This window comes from Salmo salar, chromosome ssa11, assembly GCF_905237065.1.
Source record: "Salmo salar chromosome ssa11, Ssal_v3.1, whole genome shotgun sequence".
NCBI lineage: Eukaryota > Metazoa > Chordata > Actinopteri > Salmoniformes > Salmonidae > Salmo > Salmo salar.
This window is the reverse complement of record NC_059452.1, coordinates 107,951,809-107,970,494: the sequence shown is the minus strand read 5'-3', so window position 1 is coordinate 107,970,494 and position 18,686 is coordinate 107,951,809. Positions and strand designations below refer to the sequence as shown.

At 46.6% G+C, this 18,686-nt stretch overlaps 1 protein-coding gene across 1 annotated transcript; it reads left to right on the top strand.

The window, feature by feature from the left end:
• The first annotated feature begins 3,881 nt into the window (after nt 1–3,881).
• si:ch1073-15f19.2 (serine-rich adhesin for platelets) lies at nt 3,882–14,676 on the top strand. Its single transcript, XM_045690266.1, has 6 exons — nt 3,882–4,165; nt 4,262–4,377; nt 4,573–4,819; nt 12,371–13,093; nt 13,518–13,623; nt 14,140–14,676. Exons 1-6 carry the CDS (start codon nt 4,105–4,107, stop codon nt 14,234–14,236), a joined length of 1,350 nt encoding a protein of 449 aa, XP_045546222.1. The 5' UTR covers nt 3,882–4,104; the 3' UTR covers nt 14,237–14,676.
• The last annotated feature ends 4,010 nt before the right edge of the window (nt 14,677–18,686 follow it).

The window sequence follows — 18,686 nt, the reverse complement described above, 5'->3', positions numbered from 1 at the left end:
CTCATACTCCCTGTATACAGCCATGTTATTACCTTGAAAAAGGTAATGTCTCGTTTTGTTGTGAATTTTGTCAATGGCAGTATTAATCTGACTAATTTTTGTACCCCCTCTCCTTGAATTTTCTGTGCGTCGCAGCCATATTTCTCTCGAAATCTGATTGTTTTTTTTACAAATTCTTTTGATTCGACAGAATTGGCTGTTGGGCAAACAGTTTTTCAAGGGAAGTGGGTGACAGCTATCAGACTTTGATCTGAAGCCACTCTTGTGATTGTTGTGATTTTGCTATTGTAAATGTTTGTAGGCTTATTGAGACAAATTGTATCTATGATCGTACGCTATCCATTTATGTTTTTTTGTATGCTATTTTAAAATATTAGAATTAACCAATGATATCAGGCCACACACGGCCATGATTACAGACACCTGTTTGTGTCTTCTGACGCTATATAAATTAGTATTTGTCATTACTCCCTGTATATAGCCATGTAATTTATTGTGTTACTATTTCATTTTTTGTCTTACTTTTTAACTCTGCATTGTAGAGAAAGGGCATTTCACTGTAAAGTCTACATTTGTTATTTTCGGCACATGTGACAATTTGATTTATATATTTTTACCAGGTAAATTGACAGAGAACACATTCTCATTTACATTAACGACCTGGGGAATAGTTACAGGGGAGGAGAGGGGGGGATGGATGAGCCAATTGGAAGCTTGGGATGATACAGTGGCCATGATGGTATATGAGGGCCAGATTGGGATTTTATCCAGGACACTGGGATTAACACCCCTACTCTTACGATAAGTAAGATAAGAGTTCTTCCTACTGACCCTCCAACACCACTTCCAGCAGCATCTGGTCTCCCACCTAAGGACTGACCCTGCTTAGCTTCAGAGGAAAGCCAGCAGTGGGATGCAGGGTGGTATGCTGCTGGCTATATACCTCTTGACTTTTTCCACATTTTGTTGTGTTACAGCCTGAATTCAAGAGGAGAGATAAGGAGAGAGGAGAGCGGTGGAGGGAGGTGGAGAAAAGGAAAGAGGTGGAGAGAGATAGAGAGAGATGGAAAGAAGGAGAGAGATGGAAAGAAGGAGAGAGAGATGGAGAAGGAGAGAGAGATGGAGAAGGAGAGAGAGATGGAGAAGGAGAGAGAGATGGAGAAGGAGAGAGAGATGGAGAAGGAGAGTGAGGGAGAAGGAGAGAGAAGGAAAGATATTGAGAATGTGAGACAGATGGAGAGCTGAGATGGAGAGAAGGAGAGAGAGAAGGAGAGAGAGAAGGAGAGAGAGAAGCGGAGACAGAAAGAGAGAGAGAAGGGGAGACAGAAAGAGATTTGAGAGGTGTGGAGGGGAGACGTGGAGAAAGGTACCCTACATTACCAAAAGTATGTGGACACATGCTCTTCGAACATCTCATTCAAAAATCATGGGCATTAGTATGGAGTTGGTCCCCCCTGCTATAACAGCCCTCCACTCTTCTGGGAAAGCTTTCCACTAGATGTTGGAACATTGCTGAGGGGACTTACTTCCATTCAAACACAAGAGCATTAGTGAGGTCGGTCACTGATGTTGGGCGATAAGGCCTGGCTCACAGTCAGCTTTCCAATTCATCCCGAAGGTGTTCGATGGGGTTGAGGTCACCGATCTCGACAAACCGTTTCTGTATGCTCCTCGCTTTGTGCACAGGGGCATTGTCATGCTGAAACAGCCACAAAGTCGGAAGCACAGAATCATCTGGAACGTAATTGTATGTTGTAGGGTTAAGATTTCCCTTCACTGGAACTAAGGGGCCCGAACCACGAAAACATCCCCAGACCATTTTTCCTCCTCCACCAAACTTTACAGTTGGCACTATGCAGTTGGGTAGGTAGCGTTCTCCTGGCATCCGCCAAACCCAGATTCGTCCGTCGGACTGCCAGATGGTGAAGCGTGATTCATCACTCCAGAGAACACGTTTCCACTGCTCCAGAGTCCAATGTTGGTGAGTTTTACATCACTCCAGCCAACGCTTGGCATTGCTCATGGTGATCTTAGGCTTGTGTGCGGCTGCTCTGCCATGGAAACCCATTTTGTGAAGCTCACGACTAACAGTTACTGTACTGACGTTGCTTCCAGAGGCAGTTTGGAACTCGATAGATAACCGAGGACAAACTATTTTTATACACTACGCGATCCCGAGTGGCACAGTGGTCTAAGACACTGCATCTCAGTGCAAGAGGAATCACTACAGTCCCTGGTTCGAATCCAGGCTGCATCACATCTGGCTGTGATTGGGAGTCCTATAGGGCGCGCACAATTGGCCCAGCGTTGTCCAGGTTTGGCTGGGGTAGGCCGTCATTGTAAGTAAGAATTTATTCTTAATTGACTTGCTTAGTTATATAAAGGTAAAAAAAATATCATAAAAATAAATTGCACTCGGTGGTTCTGTGAGCTTGTGTGACGTTTTTGCTACTAGATGTTTCCACTTCACAATAACAGCACTTACAGTTGACCAGGGGCAGCTCTAGCAGGGCAGAAACTTGACAAACTGACTTGTTGGAAAGGTGGCATCCTATGACGGTGTCACATTGAAAGTCACTGAGCTCGTCAGTAAGGCCATTCTACTGCCAATGTTTGTCTATGGAGATTGCATGGCGGTGTGCTCGATTTTATACACCTGTCAGCAACAGGTGTGGCTGAAATAGCCGAATCCACTCATTTGAAGGGCTGTTCACATACAGTACCAGTCAGAAGTTTGGACATCATTCAAGGGTTTTTCTTTATTTTGACTATTTTCTACATATGATTTCCCACATATGCTGAGCACTTGTTAGCTACTTTTCCTTCACTCTGCGGTCCAACTCAAACCCAAACCATTTCAATTGGGTTCAGGTGATTGTAGAGACCAGGTCATCTGATTCAGCACTGAATGCATTCAACTGAAATGTGTCTTCGGGCATTTAACCCAACCCCTCTAAATCAGAGACATCTACATCATCGACGCCCGGGGATCAGTGGGTTTACTGCCTTGCTCAGGGGCAGTACGACACATTTTTACCTTGTCAACTTGGTGATTCAATCCAACTCGGGGATTCAATCAACCTTTCAGTTACTGGCCCAACGCTTCTACCAGGCTATGGATTTGGTATTTTACCATATAGGGCTATCTTCTGTATACCACCCCTACCTTGTTACAACATGACTGATTGGCTCAATTGCATTCAGAAGGAAATAAATTCCTCAAATTAACTTTTAACAAGGCACATCTGTTAATTGAAATGCATTCCAGGTGACTACCTCATGAAGCTGGTTGAGAGAATGCCAAGAGTGTGCAAAGCTGTCATCAAGGCAAAGGGTGGCTACTTTGAAGAATCTCAAATATAAAATATATTTTGATTTGTTTTAACACTTTTTTGTGTTACTACATGATTCCATAATGTGTAATTTCATAGTTTTGATGTCTTCACTATTATTCTACAATGTAGAAAATCGTTTTTTAAAAACTTACAGTGGGGCAAAAAAGTATTTAGTCAGCCACCAATTGTGCACCAATTTCCACCATAATTTGCAAATAAATTCATTAAAAATCCTACAATGTGATTTTCTGGATTTTCTTTTCTCATTTTGTCTGTCATCGTTGAAGTGTACCTATGATGAAAATTACAGGCCTCTCTCATCTTTTTAAGTGGGAGAACTTGCACAATTGGTGGCTGACTAAATACATTTTTTGCCCCACTGTAGTAGGTGTGTCCAAACTTTTGACTGATACTGTATCTTCCCCTGCTATTCATTCTATCACTGTTTACACGTTGCTTAAACTCTGTACATAGCTGATAATATAACACTAGAAATGTCTTTATCTTTTTGAAACCTTTGTGAAGTTTGTTTACTGTTCATTTGTAATTGTTTGTTGTTGAGGTTGTTCTTGTTACTTCTTACTTGTGTTTATTGTTGATTTCGTTTGGCAAAATAAACATGTTTTACCATTAAAATTAAGCCCCATTGAATTGAATTGAATTGAGAGAGAGAGTGAGAGAGAGTGTGAGTGTCTCTCTCTCTCTTCCTTCCTCTCATCCTTCCTCTCGCTCTCGCTCTCTAACCCCAGCGTGAAGAGACCAGACAGACATGGCTGCCACTCTGAAGGGAACTGTCGTCTCTCTTCTTCTTCTCTCCTCCATTTCTCAAGGTAAGGCTGGATTCAGAACTCTTCGTCTGATTGTGAGTAGACAAGAGTAAAGAGACTGTTCTCAGGTTTTCAACTGTTGTGTGATTTGATTGACAGGTGTCCATGGCGTTGAAGTGTTCCACCGTGAATCAGTGAGAGCTGTAGAGGGTCAGAACATCACTCTACCCTGTCTACTAGGAGAGAAGGAGGGACGTAAGCCCGTCATCTCTCAGGTAGCTGTGTTTTCTCTCTGTTTTGTTTTAATTGCACTAGGATTCCATGAGTTTCCTGAAAGATGTCTATCTAATAAAATGTATTTTTTTAAATGTATTATAGCTAACTACCTTTAGATGAATGAACTAACTGTAAGTTGCTCTAGATAAGAGTCTCTGCTATATATGACTAAAATGTACATGTCAATATTCTAGGTAGAATGGAGGAAGAAAGGAGAGCTAGAGGACCACAAGCTGGTAGTGTATAACCCTAGTTTTGGTGAAACCCTCATCTGGCCTAACGTCACCCTGGACGTGGCGTGGTACAAGGACAAGGACAAGCTAATGGGCACATCTCTGGTTCTGAAGGGCGTAGAGGCTAGGGACAGCGGGCGCTACATCTGTGACATCACCACCTACCCCAACGGTTCCATCAGGAAAGTCACCAGACTGAGGGTTGAAGGTATGAGCTGAGGGTTGAAGGTATGAGCTGAGGGTTGACAGTATGGGCTGAGGGTTGACAGTATGAGCTGAGGATTGACAGTATGGGATGAGGGTTGAAGGTATGAGCTGAAGGTTGACAGTATGGGCTGAGGGTTGACAGTATGGGCTGAGGGTTGAAGGTATGGGCTGAGGGTTGACAGTATGGGATGAGGGTTGACAGTATGGGCTGAGGGTTGAAGGTATGAGCTGAGGGTTGACAGTATGAGCTGAGGGTTGAAGGTATGAGCTGAGGGTTGACAGTATGAACTGAAGGTTGACAGTATGAGCTGAGGGTTGACAGTATGAGCTGAGGGTTGAAGGTATGAGCTGAGGGTTAACAGTATGAGCTGAAGGTTGAAGGTATTAGCTGAGGGTTGACAGTATGGGATGAGGCTTGACGGTATGAGCTGAGGGTTGACAGTATGGGATGAGGGTTGACGGTATGAGCTGAGGGTTGACAGTTTGAGATGAGGGTTAAATGTATGAGCTGAGGGTTGAAGGTATGAGCTGAGGGTTGACAGTATGGGATGAGGGTTGAAGGTATGGGCTGAGGGTTGACAGTATGGGCTGAGGGTGGACGGTATGGGCTGAGGGTGGACGGTATGGGCTGAGGGTTGACAGTATGGGCTGACGGTTGAAGGTATGAGCTGAGGGTTGACAGTATGGGATGAGGGTTGAAGGTATGAGCTGAAGGTTGACAGTATGGGCTGAGGGTTGAAGGTATGGGCTGAGGGTTGACAGTATGGGATGAGGGTTGACAGTATGAGCTGAGGGTTGACAGTATGGGATGAGGGTTGAAGGTATGAGCTGAAGGTTGACAGTATGGGCTGAGGGTTGACAGTATGGGCTGAGGGTTGAAGGTATGGGCTGAGGGTTGACAGTATGTGATGAGGGTTGACAGTATGAGCTGAGGGTTGACAGTATGGGCTGATGGTTGACAGTATGAGCTGAGGGTTGACAGTATGAGCTGAGGGTTGAAGGTATGAGCTGAGGGTTGACAGTATGAGCTGAAGGTTGACGGTATGAGCTGAGGGTTGACAGTATGGGATGAGGGTTGAAGGTATGAGCTGAGGCTTGAAGGTATGGGCTGAGGGTTGAAGGATTTAGCTGAGGGTTGAAGGTATGGGCTGAGGGTTGACAGTATGGGCTGAGGGTTGACGGTATGGGCTGAGAGTTGACGGTATGGGCTGAGGGTTGACAGTATGGGATGAGGGTTGAAGGTATGAGCTGAGGCTTGAAGGTATGGGCTGAGGGTTGAAGGATTTAGCTGAGGGTTGAAGGTATGCGCTGAGGGTTGACAGTATGGGCTGAGGGTTGACGGTATGGGCTGAGGGTTGACGGTATGGGCTGAGGGTTGACAGTATGGGCTGAGGGTTGATGGTATGGGCTGCGGGTTGATGGTATGAGCTGAGGGTTGACGGTATGGGCTAAGGGTTGATGGTATGGACTGATGTTTGAAGGTATGGGCTGAGAGTTGAAGGTATGAGCTGAGGGTTGACAGTATGGGTTGAGGGTTGAAGGATTTAGCTGAGGGTTGACAGTATGGGCTGAGGGTTGACGGTATGGGCTGAGGGATTGAAGGTATGGGCTGAGGGTTGACAGTATGGGCTGAGGGTTGACGCTGTATGGGCTGAGGGTTGACGTTATGGGCTGAGGGTTGAAGGTATGGGCTGAGGGTTGACGCTGTATGGGCTGAGGGTTGACGGTATATTATAGTACATCCTCTGTAGTGTGTTTGACAGTATCTCTGTACTGTTCTACTCTGTATCTGTATGACATTATAAAAACAATTACATGTAACAGAGGTCAGGGGTCAGGGGCAGCCTGGAACCAGTCAGGCGTCAGGGGCAGCCTGGGACCAGTCAGAGGTCAGGGGCATCCTGGGACCAGTCAGTGGTCAGGGGCAGCCTGGGACCATCAGGGGTCAGGGGCAGCCTGGGACCAGTCAGGGGTCATGGGCAGCCTGGGACCAGTCAGGAGTCAGGGGCAGCCTGGGACCAGTCAGAGGTCAGGGGCATCCTGGGACCAGTCAGTGGTCAGGGGCAGCCTGGGACCATCAGGGGTAAGGGGCAGCCTGGGACCAGTCAGGAGTCAGGGGCAGCCTGGGACCAGTCAGAGGTCAGGGGCAGCCTGGGACCAGTCAGAGGTCAGGGGCAGCCTGGGACCAGTCAGAGTTATATGGCTATATGGCTGTCTGCTGAGCTGACCTGGCAGTAAATCGCTGCAGAATGCTGTGGTAGCCATGCTGGTTAAGTGTGCCTTGAATTCTAAATATATCACTGACGGTGTCACCAGCAAAGCACCCCCACACCATCACACCTTCTCCTCCATGCTTCACAGTGGGAACCATACATGCAGAGATTATCCGTTCACCTACACTGCGTCTCACATAAAAAACGCCGGTTAGAACCAAAAATCTCACATTTGGAATCGTCAGACCAAAGAACAGATTTCCACCGGTCTAATGTCCATTGCTCGTGTTTCTTGGTCCAAGCAAGACTCTCCTTCTTATTGCTGTCCTTTAGTAGTGGTTTCTTTGCAGCAATTCGACCATGAAGACCTGATTCACGCAGTCTCCTCTGAACAGTTGATGTTGAGATGTGTCTGTTACTTGAAATCTGTGAAGCTTTTATTTGGGCTACAATTTCTGAGGCGGGTAACTCTAATGAAGGTATCCTCTGCAGCAGAGGTAAATCTGGGTCTTCCTTTCCTGTGGCGGTCCTCATGAGAGCCAGTTTCATCACAGCGTTTGATGGGTTTTGCGACTGCACTTGAAGAAACTTTCAAAGTTCATGAAATGTTCCGTATTGACTGACCTTCATGTCTTAAAGTAATGATGGACTGTCGTTTCTCATGGCTTATTTGAACTGTTCTTGTCAAATATTAAATATATTTCGATTTTGTTTAACACGTTTTTTGGTTACTACATGATTCCATATGTGTTATTTCATAGTTTTGATGTCTTCACTATTATTCTACAATGTAGAAAATAGTCAAAATTAAGAAAAACCCTTGAATGAGTAGGTGTGTCCAAACTTTTGACTGGTACTGTAAGTATTCAGACCCTTTGCAATGAGACTCGAAATTGAGCTCAGGTGCATCCTGTTTCCATTGATCATCCTTGAGATGTTTCTACAACTTGATTGGAGTCCACCTGCGGTAAATTCAATTGATTGGACATGATTTGGAAAGACACACACCTGTCTATATAAGGTCCCACAGTTGACAGTGCATGTCAGAGCAAAAACCAAGCCAGACTGGATTGCGTCGAGACATATCATCTGGGGGAGGGTACCAAAAAATGTCTGCAGAATTGAAAGTCCCCAAGAACACAGTGGCCTCCATCATTCTTAAATGGAAGAAGTTTGGAACCACCAAGACTCTTCCTAGCGCTGGCCGCCCGGCCAAACTGAGCAATCAGGGCAGAAGGGCCTTGATCAGGGAGGTGACCAAGAACCCGATGGTCACTCTGACAGAGCTCCAGAGTTCCTCTGTGGAGATGGGAGAACCTTCCAGAAAGACAACCATCTCTGCAGCACTCTACCAATCAAGCCTTTATGGTAGAATGGCCAGACGGAATTCACTCCTCAGTGGTGACAGCATCATGCTGTGGGGATGTTTTTCAATGACAGGGACTGGGAGACTAGCCAGGATCGAGAGAAAGATGAATGGAGGAAAGTACAGAGAAATCATTGGTGAAAACCTGCTCCAGAGCGCTCAGGACCTCAGATTGGGGCAAAGTTCACCTTCCAACAGGACATTCACCCTAAGCACACAGCCAAGACAACGCAAGAGTGGTTTCGGGACAAGTCTCTGAATGTCCTTGAGTGGCCCTGCCAGAGCCCGGACTTGAACCCGACTGAACATCTCTTGAGAGATCTGAAAATAGCTGTGAAAGCAAACTTCCCCATCCAACCTGACAGAGCTTGAGAGGATCTGCAGAGAAGAATGAGAGAAATTCATTCATGAATATCTCTCCCCTTCTCTCGCTCTTTGTCTCTCTTTGTCTGTCTCTATATCTCTATCTCTCGCTCTCTGTCTCTCTCGCTCTCTATCTCTCTCTCTCTCTCTCTCTCTCTCTCGCTCTCGCTATATCTCTCTATGTCACTCTCTCTTTCTTTATATCTCTCTCTCTCTCTCTCAAATTAAATGTGCTTCATTGGCATGATGTAACAATGTATATATTGCCAAAGCTTACTTTGGAGATTTACAATATTAACATAAAAAAAAATAGCATAATCCATATTGTCAATGGAACAACAGTAACAACAATAACCAAGGGTCAAAACAACCATACATTAAACAATAACAATAATCATACAGTAGAGGACATGTGCAGGTTGATTGGTCTGTCAGACACTGTCCCTCATCTTATGGCAGGCAGCAATGTAGCGTGTTGCCAACCCACAGCTCTCTGCTTCCTCCCCCAACAGGACGGGGAGCCTATCCTCATCAGAGAGGTCTTTGAAACCTTGAATAAGGGTTTCAAATTTGGGGAAATGACACTCTCTAATTGTTTTATATTTTTGACATTTTGTCAGGAAATGCAGCTCCGTCTCAGGTTCTGCTGTGGTGCAGTGGCTGCACAGCCTTTCCTCTACAGGGAGCCAGGTTTTCCTGTGTCTACCCTTCTCAAGGACAAGGCTGTGCTCACTGAGCCTGTACTTTTTCAAGGTTTTTGTAAGGTTTTGATCAGTAACCATGATCAAGTAGTTAGCCACGGTGTACTGTCGATTTAGGGCCAGATAGCACTGCGTTTTGCTTTGTGCTTGTGTTTCCCAATAAGTAATGCAGTTTTGTTTTGACTGTGTTGTAATTTGGTTTATTCTGATTGATTGGATGTTCTGGTCCTGAGGCTTCAGTGTGTTAGTAGAACAGGTTTGTGAACTCAGCCCCAGGACCAGCTGGATGAGGGTCCTGATTCTTCAGTGTGTTAGTAGAACAGGTTTGTGAACTCAGCCCCAGGACCAGCTGGATGAGGGTCCTGAGGCTTCAGTGTGTTAGTAGAACAGGTTTGTGAACTCAGCCCCAGGACCAGCTGGATGAGGGTCCTGAGGCTTCAGTGTGTTAGTAGAACAGGTTTGTGAACTCAGCCCCAGGACCAGCTGGATGAGGGTCCTGAGGCTTCAGTGTGTTAGTAGAACAGGTTTGTGAACTCAGCCCCAGGACCAGCTGGATGAGGGTCCTGAGGCTTCAGTGTGTTAGTAGAACAGGTTTGTGAACTCAGCCCCAGGACCAGCTGGATGAGGGGACTCTTTTCTTTGCTCAGCTCTTGGCATTGCAGGGCTTGGTAATGATATGAGAGGGAGGGGGGTCACTGTATTTTAGATGTTTCCAAAACTTAATTGCTCTTTTTTGAGTTTTTATTATTAGTGGATATTGGCCTAATTCTGCCCTGCATGCATTGTTTGTAGTTTTCCTCTGGACACGTAGGAGAATCTTACAGAACTCTGCATATAGGGTTTCAATGGGGTGTTTGTCCCATTTGATGAAATCTTGTTTTGCAAGTGGACCCCACACCTCGCTGCCATAAAGTGCAATTGGTTCAATGACACATTCAATTACGTTTAGCTAAATTATAATAGGTATTTCAATTTCAATTCGTTTTTTAACGGTGTAGAATTCCCTGCGTGCTTTCTCTCTCAGTTCATTCACTGCCTCATTAAGGTGTCCAGTTGAGCTTATTTTTAAACCTCAGTAATTGTAGTGTGTGCAGTACTCTATATATTTAAACCTCAGTAATTGTAGTGTGTACAGTACTCTATATATTTAAACCTCAGTAATTGTAGTGTGTACAGTACTCTATATATTTTGTGCCAATTGAGAACTTTGGTCTAATTCCCTGAGATCTGGATCTTCTCTGGAAAATCATAATTTTTTTGTATTTTTGGGGTTTACTGCCAGGGCCCAGGTCTGGCAGTACTGCTCTAGCAGGTCCAGGCTCTGCTGTAGGCCATGTGCTGTGGGTGACAGCAGGCACAGGTCATCTGCGAAAAGCAGGCATTTAACCTCTGAGTTGTGGAGGAACACAGACTCTCAGGAACAGAGACTCTCAGGAACAGAGACTCTCAGGAACAGAGACAAAAGATAGAGGAAACTAGAGTTTAAAGTGTTCTGGCATGTTAAAGCAATGGAAATGAGACAAGTTAAAAAATATATATATATTTTATCTATAGTTGTTCTGGGTCTGTGCAGATGAAGGAGAGGAGACAGGGAGAGGAGGCAAGGAGAGGACGCTACTTGCATTATTGAGACGCACCGAAGGGAATTTCTACAACCACCTGTCTGCATCTCACTGTCTGAAAACATGAACATCTGCACGTCTCACTGTCTCCGTCTCCCTCTCTCGCTCTCTGTGTCTCTCTTTCTCCATCCTGTGTGGAGTGTGTTGATGATTGTGGTTTAGTTGAGTCATCACTGACACACTGAAATCTCTTCACATTACGACAAACAGACGTCAACATGTGGACCACATGTCCTGTGTCCCAAATGGAACCCTTTACCTTATAGTGCACTACTTTTGTAGTGCCACGGGGCTCTGGTCTAAAGTAGTGCACTATATATAGGGAATAGGGTGACATAGGGCTCTGGTCTAAAGTAGTGCACTACATAGGGAATAGGGTGACATAGGGCTCTGGTCTAAAGTAGTGCACTCTATAGGGAATAGGGTTCTATTTGGGACACAGTTTCACACTTCCTGCTTCCTGCTCTCCAGCAGCCCACAGCAACAGCAGCTACAACACGGTCGCCTTCAGCAGCCGAAAGTTGCAGATAGAACAGCCATGAATAGAGCTGACTCTTTTTAGTCCGTGATTTACGTCTGTTCTATATTATACACGTCTATCTGAATGCCATACACCTTCATCACAGCTACGGTACAGCACGCTCACCTTCTGCAATGTACTACTGAATATTGCAGATAGAAATGTCCTGAATAGAGCTGAAGTGTCAGAGAGTTATGTTCTATATTATAGATTTCTATCTGCATGCCCTGAACCACAGTTACTGTGTTAATGCTATGATAGAGTGGTAAAGGAATCATGTCAGCTCTATGTTTCTCAGTTGGTAGAATATTGTCCATTCAACACCAGGATAGTGAGTTTCTGCTCGGGCCACCAATACAACAACAAAAAATATATACTCTCACTACTGTAAATTGCTTTGGATAAAAGCATTTGCTAAAATGCATATGTTGTTGTTGTTATTATTATATTATTCCATGTCAGAGAGGAATGTGCGTTCTATGTAATATATTTCTATGTGTTCATAATGTTGAGGCCTAGTGAACATCTCTTCTACGGGTTCCAAAGAGAGAGAGAACACTGAGATGTTAATCACCATAGCAACAGCCCTAGGAAGGGTATAGACTGCCATCTGCTGGACCTGTTGGAGTACTGTTCAATTACTGCTTCCTTAAAGAGTCATTCCGGACCCAAATGCACCCTGGGATGTGTAGTTTCTGAAGCGTTAGAGGGACATTATGATATTAGTGATGATTCTCTCCGTCTCTCATTACTTTCATACATAACAGGTCCTGCTGACACTGTGACCCCCAGCACCAACATAACTGAGTCTGCAGGTACCAGCACCAACGTGACTGAGTCTACAGGTACCAGCACCAATGTAACTGAGTCTACAGGTACCAGCACCAACGTAACTGAGTCTACAGTTACCAGCACCAACGTGACTGAGTCTACAGGTACCAGCACCAACGTAACTGAGTCTACAGGTACCAGCACCAACGTGACTGAGTCTACAGGTACCAGCACCAACGTGACTGAGTCTACAGGTACCAGCACCAATGTAACTGAGTCTACAGGTACCAGCACCAATGTAACAAGCGAACTAACAGAGCCAGGAGAGATGACAACCCCCACAGCTAACCTCAGCGTCACACCAGACACCCTCACCTCCTCTACCGTACAGGAAGTCAACACAGAGGCGAGACCAAAGGGGTCAGAGGTCAACAGCTCCACCGACAGTCCAGTCAGAGTCCCGTCCACGACCCAATCAGGATCCACCTATCCACCCAAGGTCCAATCAGATCAGCCCACTCTGTGGAGCGTCCAATCCGATGGTAGGCAGGGGAACGAGTCTGAATCAGAGACCCCCAGTGGTGGTGGTCAGGGGGGCTCAGTGTCCCCTACGTTAAACCCAGAGAAGAGCACCCTGGCTGGGGAGAAGGAAGACCACACCCTGGGGACCTACTATACCTCCACTGCCTCCCATGGGGATGACGTGGTGATTGAGACAGGTAGGACCACAGCCAGAGATGGTTGGTTTGTTTTGGTTTCTTGTCATTCTATTTGGTATTTACCGTAGACAACTTTTAAACAGAAAACCTTACAATATCATGATCACAGAGGATAAGGATATCGTGATTATAGAGGATAACGATATCATGATTACAGGGGATAACAATATCATGATTAGAGGATAACGATATCATGATTATAGAGGATAACGATATCATGATTACAGAGGATAACGATATCATGATTACAGAGGATAAGGATATGATGATTACAGAGGATAACCATATCATGATTACAGAGGATAACAATATCATGATTATAGAGGATAACGATATCATGATTACAGAGGATAATGATATCATGATTAGAGGATAACGATATCATGATTATAGAGGATAACAATATCATGATTATTCCTGTCAGGTCCCAGTAGTGGTCAGAGGTACGTGGTGGTGTTTGTGCTGCTTCCTGTCCTGGTTCTGCTGCTCGTGATCGGGTTCCTCTACAGACGGTACATCATCCAGAAGAAGTGAGCATGTTTCCTGTCCTGCCTCTGCTGTTCCTTTTTGTTTTACATCAATCACATTCAATTAATCTACCTTTTCTACCTGCCTTTCAATCTGCCTCTTTCTCTCTCTCTCTCCCTCCCCTTCCCCTCTCTCCCTCCCCTCTCCCCCTCCCCCCCTCTCTCTCCCTCCCCTTCTCCTCTCTCCCTCCCCTCTCCCCCTCCCCTTCTCCTCTCTCCCTCTGCCCTCCCCCTCTCTCCCTCCCTCTCTCCATCCCCTCCCCTCTCTCCCCCTCCCTCTCTCCTCCTCCCCTCCCCTCTCTCCCCCTCCCCTCCCCTTTCCCACTTCTTCCCCCCTCCACTCTCGCTCTTCCTTCCTTCTCTCCTTCCCCTCTCTCCCTCCCCTCCCCCCCTGCCCTCCCCTCTCTCCCTCCCTCTCTCCATCCCCTCCCCTCTCTCCCCCTCCCCTCTTTCCCTTCCCCTCCCCTTTACCCCTTCTTTCCCCCTCAACTCTCTCCCTCCCCCCATCTCTCTCTCCAGGATGGACCTCCCTCCCCCCTTCAAGCCTCCTCCCCCTCCAGTGAAGTATTCCTCTTTGAGAGCTGATGATGTCCCCATGACCGACATCCTCACCTGAAGGGGGAGCTGTTGTATTTGTTTTAATGGTTAAACGAAACGCTCCATTGCTCCCCATTCATTTTATAGTCATACTTTAATGTGCGCCCTCTGCTGTCAGAAATATAAATGAGCATTTTACTGTAATACCTTTTCCGTACCCATGCTGTGTGATTTAATGGTATCTCTTTACAAAGCTGGACTTTGAAGCCTTTTCTTCTGTTATGTTGCTATGCGTTTTTTGGTTTTCAAGTCAATGAGCTTTTACCAAAGAGTATGATATTCATTGTTACAGAAATGTCTTTATGGTTAAACTTTGGTGTGAAATAAGGAAACCAAAATATTCTTTATTAAATTTGTAAATATTATACTTTTTTTTTTATACCAGATATATTTTATGAAATTATTAAGATCGCAATATAATGTATCCAATCTGTTTAAATAAAGATGTTGAACAAATTGGTTAAGTTTTGAGTCAATGTTATTTACTCCATGACTGTTAATAGGTCATGTGCTATACCAGCTCACAAACATTCTGGAAAACAGAGAGAGAGAAAGAGAGTTCCCATCCCACTCCAGAACAGAACCGTGACATTCTCCCCTCTGAACTAGAGAGAGTTCCCATCCCACTCCAGAACAGAACCGTGACATTCTCTCCTCTGAACTAGAGAGAGTTCCCATCCCACTCCGGAACAGAACCGTGACATTCTCTCCTCTGAACTAGAGAGAGTTCCCATCCCCTCCTGAACAGAACGGTGACATTCTCTCCTCTGAACTAGAGAGAGTTCCCATCCCACTTCCGGAACAGAACCGTGACATTCTCTCCTCTGAACTAGAGAGAGTTCCCATCCCACTCCGGAACAGAACCGTGACATTCTCTCCTCTGAACTAGAGAGAGTTCCCATCCCACTCCGGAACAGAACCGTGACATTCTCTCCTCTGAACTAGAGAGAGTTCCCATCCCCTCCCTGAACAGAACCGTGACATTCTCTCCTCTGAACTAGAGAGAGTTCCCATCCCACTCCCGGAACAGAACCGTGACATTCTCTCCTCTGAACTAGAGAGAGTTCCCATCCCACTCCAGAACAGAACCGTGACATTCTCTCCTCTGAACTAGAGAGAGTTCCCATCCCCTCCCTGAACAGAACCGTGACATTCTCTCCTCTGAACTAGAGAGAGTTCCCATCCCCTCCCTGAACAGAACCGTGACATTCTCCCCTCTGAACTAGAGAGAGTTCCCATCCCCTCCCTGAACAGAACGGTGACATTCTCTCCTCTGAACTAGAGAGAGTTCCCATCCCACTCCAGAACAGAACGGTGACATTCTCTCCTCTGAACTAGAGAGAGTTCCCATCCCACTCCAGAACAGAACCGTGACATTCTCTCCTCTGAACTAGAGAGAGTTCCCATCCCACTCCGGAACAGAACCGTAACATTCTCCCCTCTGAACTAGAGAGAGTTCCCATCCCACTCCAGAACAGAACGGTGACATTCTCTCCTCTGAACTAGAGAGATTTCCCATCCCACTCCCGGAACAGAACCGTGACATTCTCTCCTCTGAACTAGAGAGAGTTCCCATCCCACTCCCAGAACAGAACCGTGACATTCTCTCCTCTGAACTAGAGAGAGTTCCCATCCCACTCCAGAACAGAACCGTGACATTCTCTCCTCTGAACTAGAGAGAGTTCCCATCCCACTCCGGAACAGAACGGTGACATTCTCTCCTCTGAACTAGAGAGAGTTCCCATCCCACTCCAGAACAGAACCGTGACATTCTCTCCTCTGAACTAGAGAGAGTTCCCATCCCCTCCCTGAACAGAACCGTGACATTCTCTCCTCTGAACTAGAGAGAGTTCCCATCCCACTCCAGAACAGAACCGTGACATTCTCCCCTCTGAACTAGAGAGAGTTCCCATCCCCTCCCTGAACAGAACCGTGACATTCTCTCCTCTGAACTAGAGAGAGTTCCCATCCCACTCCAGAACAGAACCGTGACATTCTCTCCTCTGAACTAGAGAGAGTTCCCATCCCACTCCAGAACAGAACCGTGACATTCTCTCCTCTGAACTAGAGAGAGTTCCCATCCCACTCCAGAACAGAACCGTGACATTCTCTCCTCTGAACTAGAGAGAGTTCCCATCCCCTCCCTGAACAGAACCGTGACATTCTCTCCTCTGAACTAGAGAGAGTTCCCATCCCCTCCCGGAACAGAACCGTGACATTCTCTCCTCTGAACTAGAGAGAGTTCCCATCCCACTCCGGAACAGAACCGTGACATTCTCTCCTCTGAACTAGAGAGAGTTCCCATCCCACTCCAGAACAGAACCGTGACATTCTCTCCTCTGAACTAGAGAGAGTTCCCATCCCACTCCAGAACAGAACCGTGACATTCTCCCCTCTGAACTAGAGAGAGTTCCCATCCCCTCCCTGAACAGAACGGTGACATTCTCTCCTCTGAACTAGAGAGAGTTCCCATCCCCTCCCTGAACAGAACCGTGACATTCTCTCCTCTGAACTAGAGAGAGTTCCCATCCCACTCCGGAACAGAACCGTGACATTCTCTCCTCTGAACTAGAGAGAGTTCCCATCCCACTCCGAACAGAACCGTGACATTCTCTCCTCTGAACTAGAGAGAGTTCCCATCCCCTCCCTGAACAGAACCGTGACATTCTCTCCTCTGAACTAGAGAGAGTTCCCATCCCACTCCGGAACAGAACCGTGACATTCTCTCCTCTGAACTAGAGAGAGTTCCCATCCCACTCCAGAACAGAACCGTGACATTCTCTCCTCTGAACTAGAGAGAGTTCCCATCCCCTCCCTGAACAGAACCGTGACATTCTCTCCTCTGAACTAGAGAGAGTTCCCATCCCCTCCTGAACAGAACCGTGACATTCTCTCCTCTGAACTAGAGAGAGTTCCCATCCCACTCCCGGAACAGAACCGTGACATTCTCTCCTCTGAACTAGAGAGAGTTCCCATCCCCTCCCTGAACAGAACCGTGACATTCTCTCCTCTGAACTAGAGAGAGTTCCCATCCCCTCCCAGAACAGAACCGTGACATTCTCTCCTCTGAACTAGAGAGAGTTCCCATCCCCTCCCTGAACAGAACCGTGACATTCTCTCCTCTGAACTAGAGAGAGTTCCCATCCCCTCCCTGAACAGAACCGTGACATTCTCTCCTCTGAACTAGAGAGAGTTCCCATCCCCTCCCTGAACAGAACCGTGACATTCTCTCCTCTGAACTAGAGAGAGTTCCCATCCCACTCCAGAACAGAACCGTGACATTCTCTCCTCTGAACTAGAGAGAGTTCCCATCCCACTCCGGAACAGAACCGTGACATTCTCCCCTCTGAACTAGAGAGAGTTCCCATCCCACTCCAGAACAGAACGGTGACATTCTCTCCTCTGAACTAGAGAGAGTTCCCATCCCCTGAACAGAACCGTGACATTCTCTCCTCTGAACTAGAGAGAGTTCCCATCCCACTCCAGAACAGAACCGTGACATTCTCTCCTCTGAACTAGAGAGAGTTCCCATCCCCCTCCTGAACAGAACCGTGACATTCTCTCCTCTGAACTAGAGAGAGTTCCCATCCCACTCCAGAACAGAACCGTGACATTCTCTCCTCTGAACTAGAGAGAGTTCCCATCCCACTCCGGAACAGAACCGTGACATTCTCTCCTCTGAACTAGAGAGAGTTCCCATCCCACTCCGGAACAGAACCGTGACATTCTCTCCTCTGAACTAGAGAGAGTTCCCATCCCCTCCCTGAACAGAACCGTGACATTCTCTCCTCTGAACTAGAGAGAGTTCCCATCCCACTCCCTGAACAGAACCGTGACATTCTCTCCTCTGAACTAGAGAGAGTTCCCATCCCACTCCAGAACAGAACCGTGACATTCTCTCCTCTGAACTAGAGAGAGTTCCCATCCCACTCCGGAACAGAACCGTGACATTCTCTCCTCTGAACTAGAGAGAGTTCCCATCCCCCTCCTGAACAGAACCGTGACATTCTCTCCTCTGAACTAGAGAGAGTTCCCCTCCCACTCCGGAACAGAACCGTGACATTCTCTCCTCTGAACTAGAGAGAGTTCCCATCCCCTCCCTGAACAGAACCGTGACATTCTCTCCTCTGAACTAGAGAGAGTTCCCATCCCACTCCGGAACAGAACCGTGACATTCTCTCCTCTGAACTAGAGAGAGTTCCCATCCCACTCTGGAACAGAACCGTGACATTCTCTCCTCTGAACTAGAGAGAGTTCCCATCCCCTCCCTGAACAGAACCGTGACATTCTCTCCTCTGAACTAGAGAGAGTTCCCATCCCACTCCGGAACAGAACCGTGACATTCTCTCCTCTGAACTAGAGAGAGTTCCCATCCCCTCCCTGAACAGAACCGTGACATTCTCTCCTCTGAACTAGAGAGAGTTCCCATCCCACTCCAGAACAGAACCGTGACATTCTCTCCTCTGAAC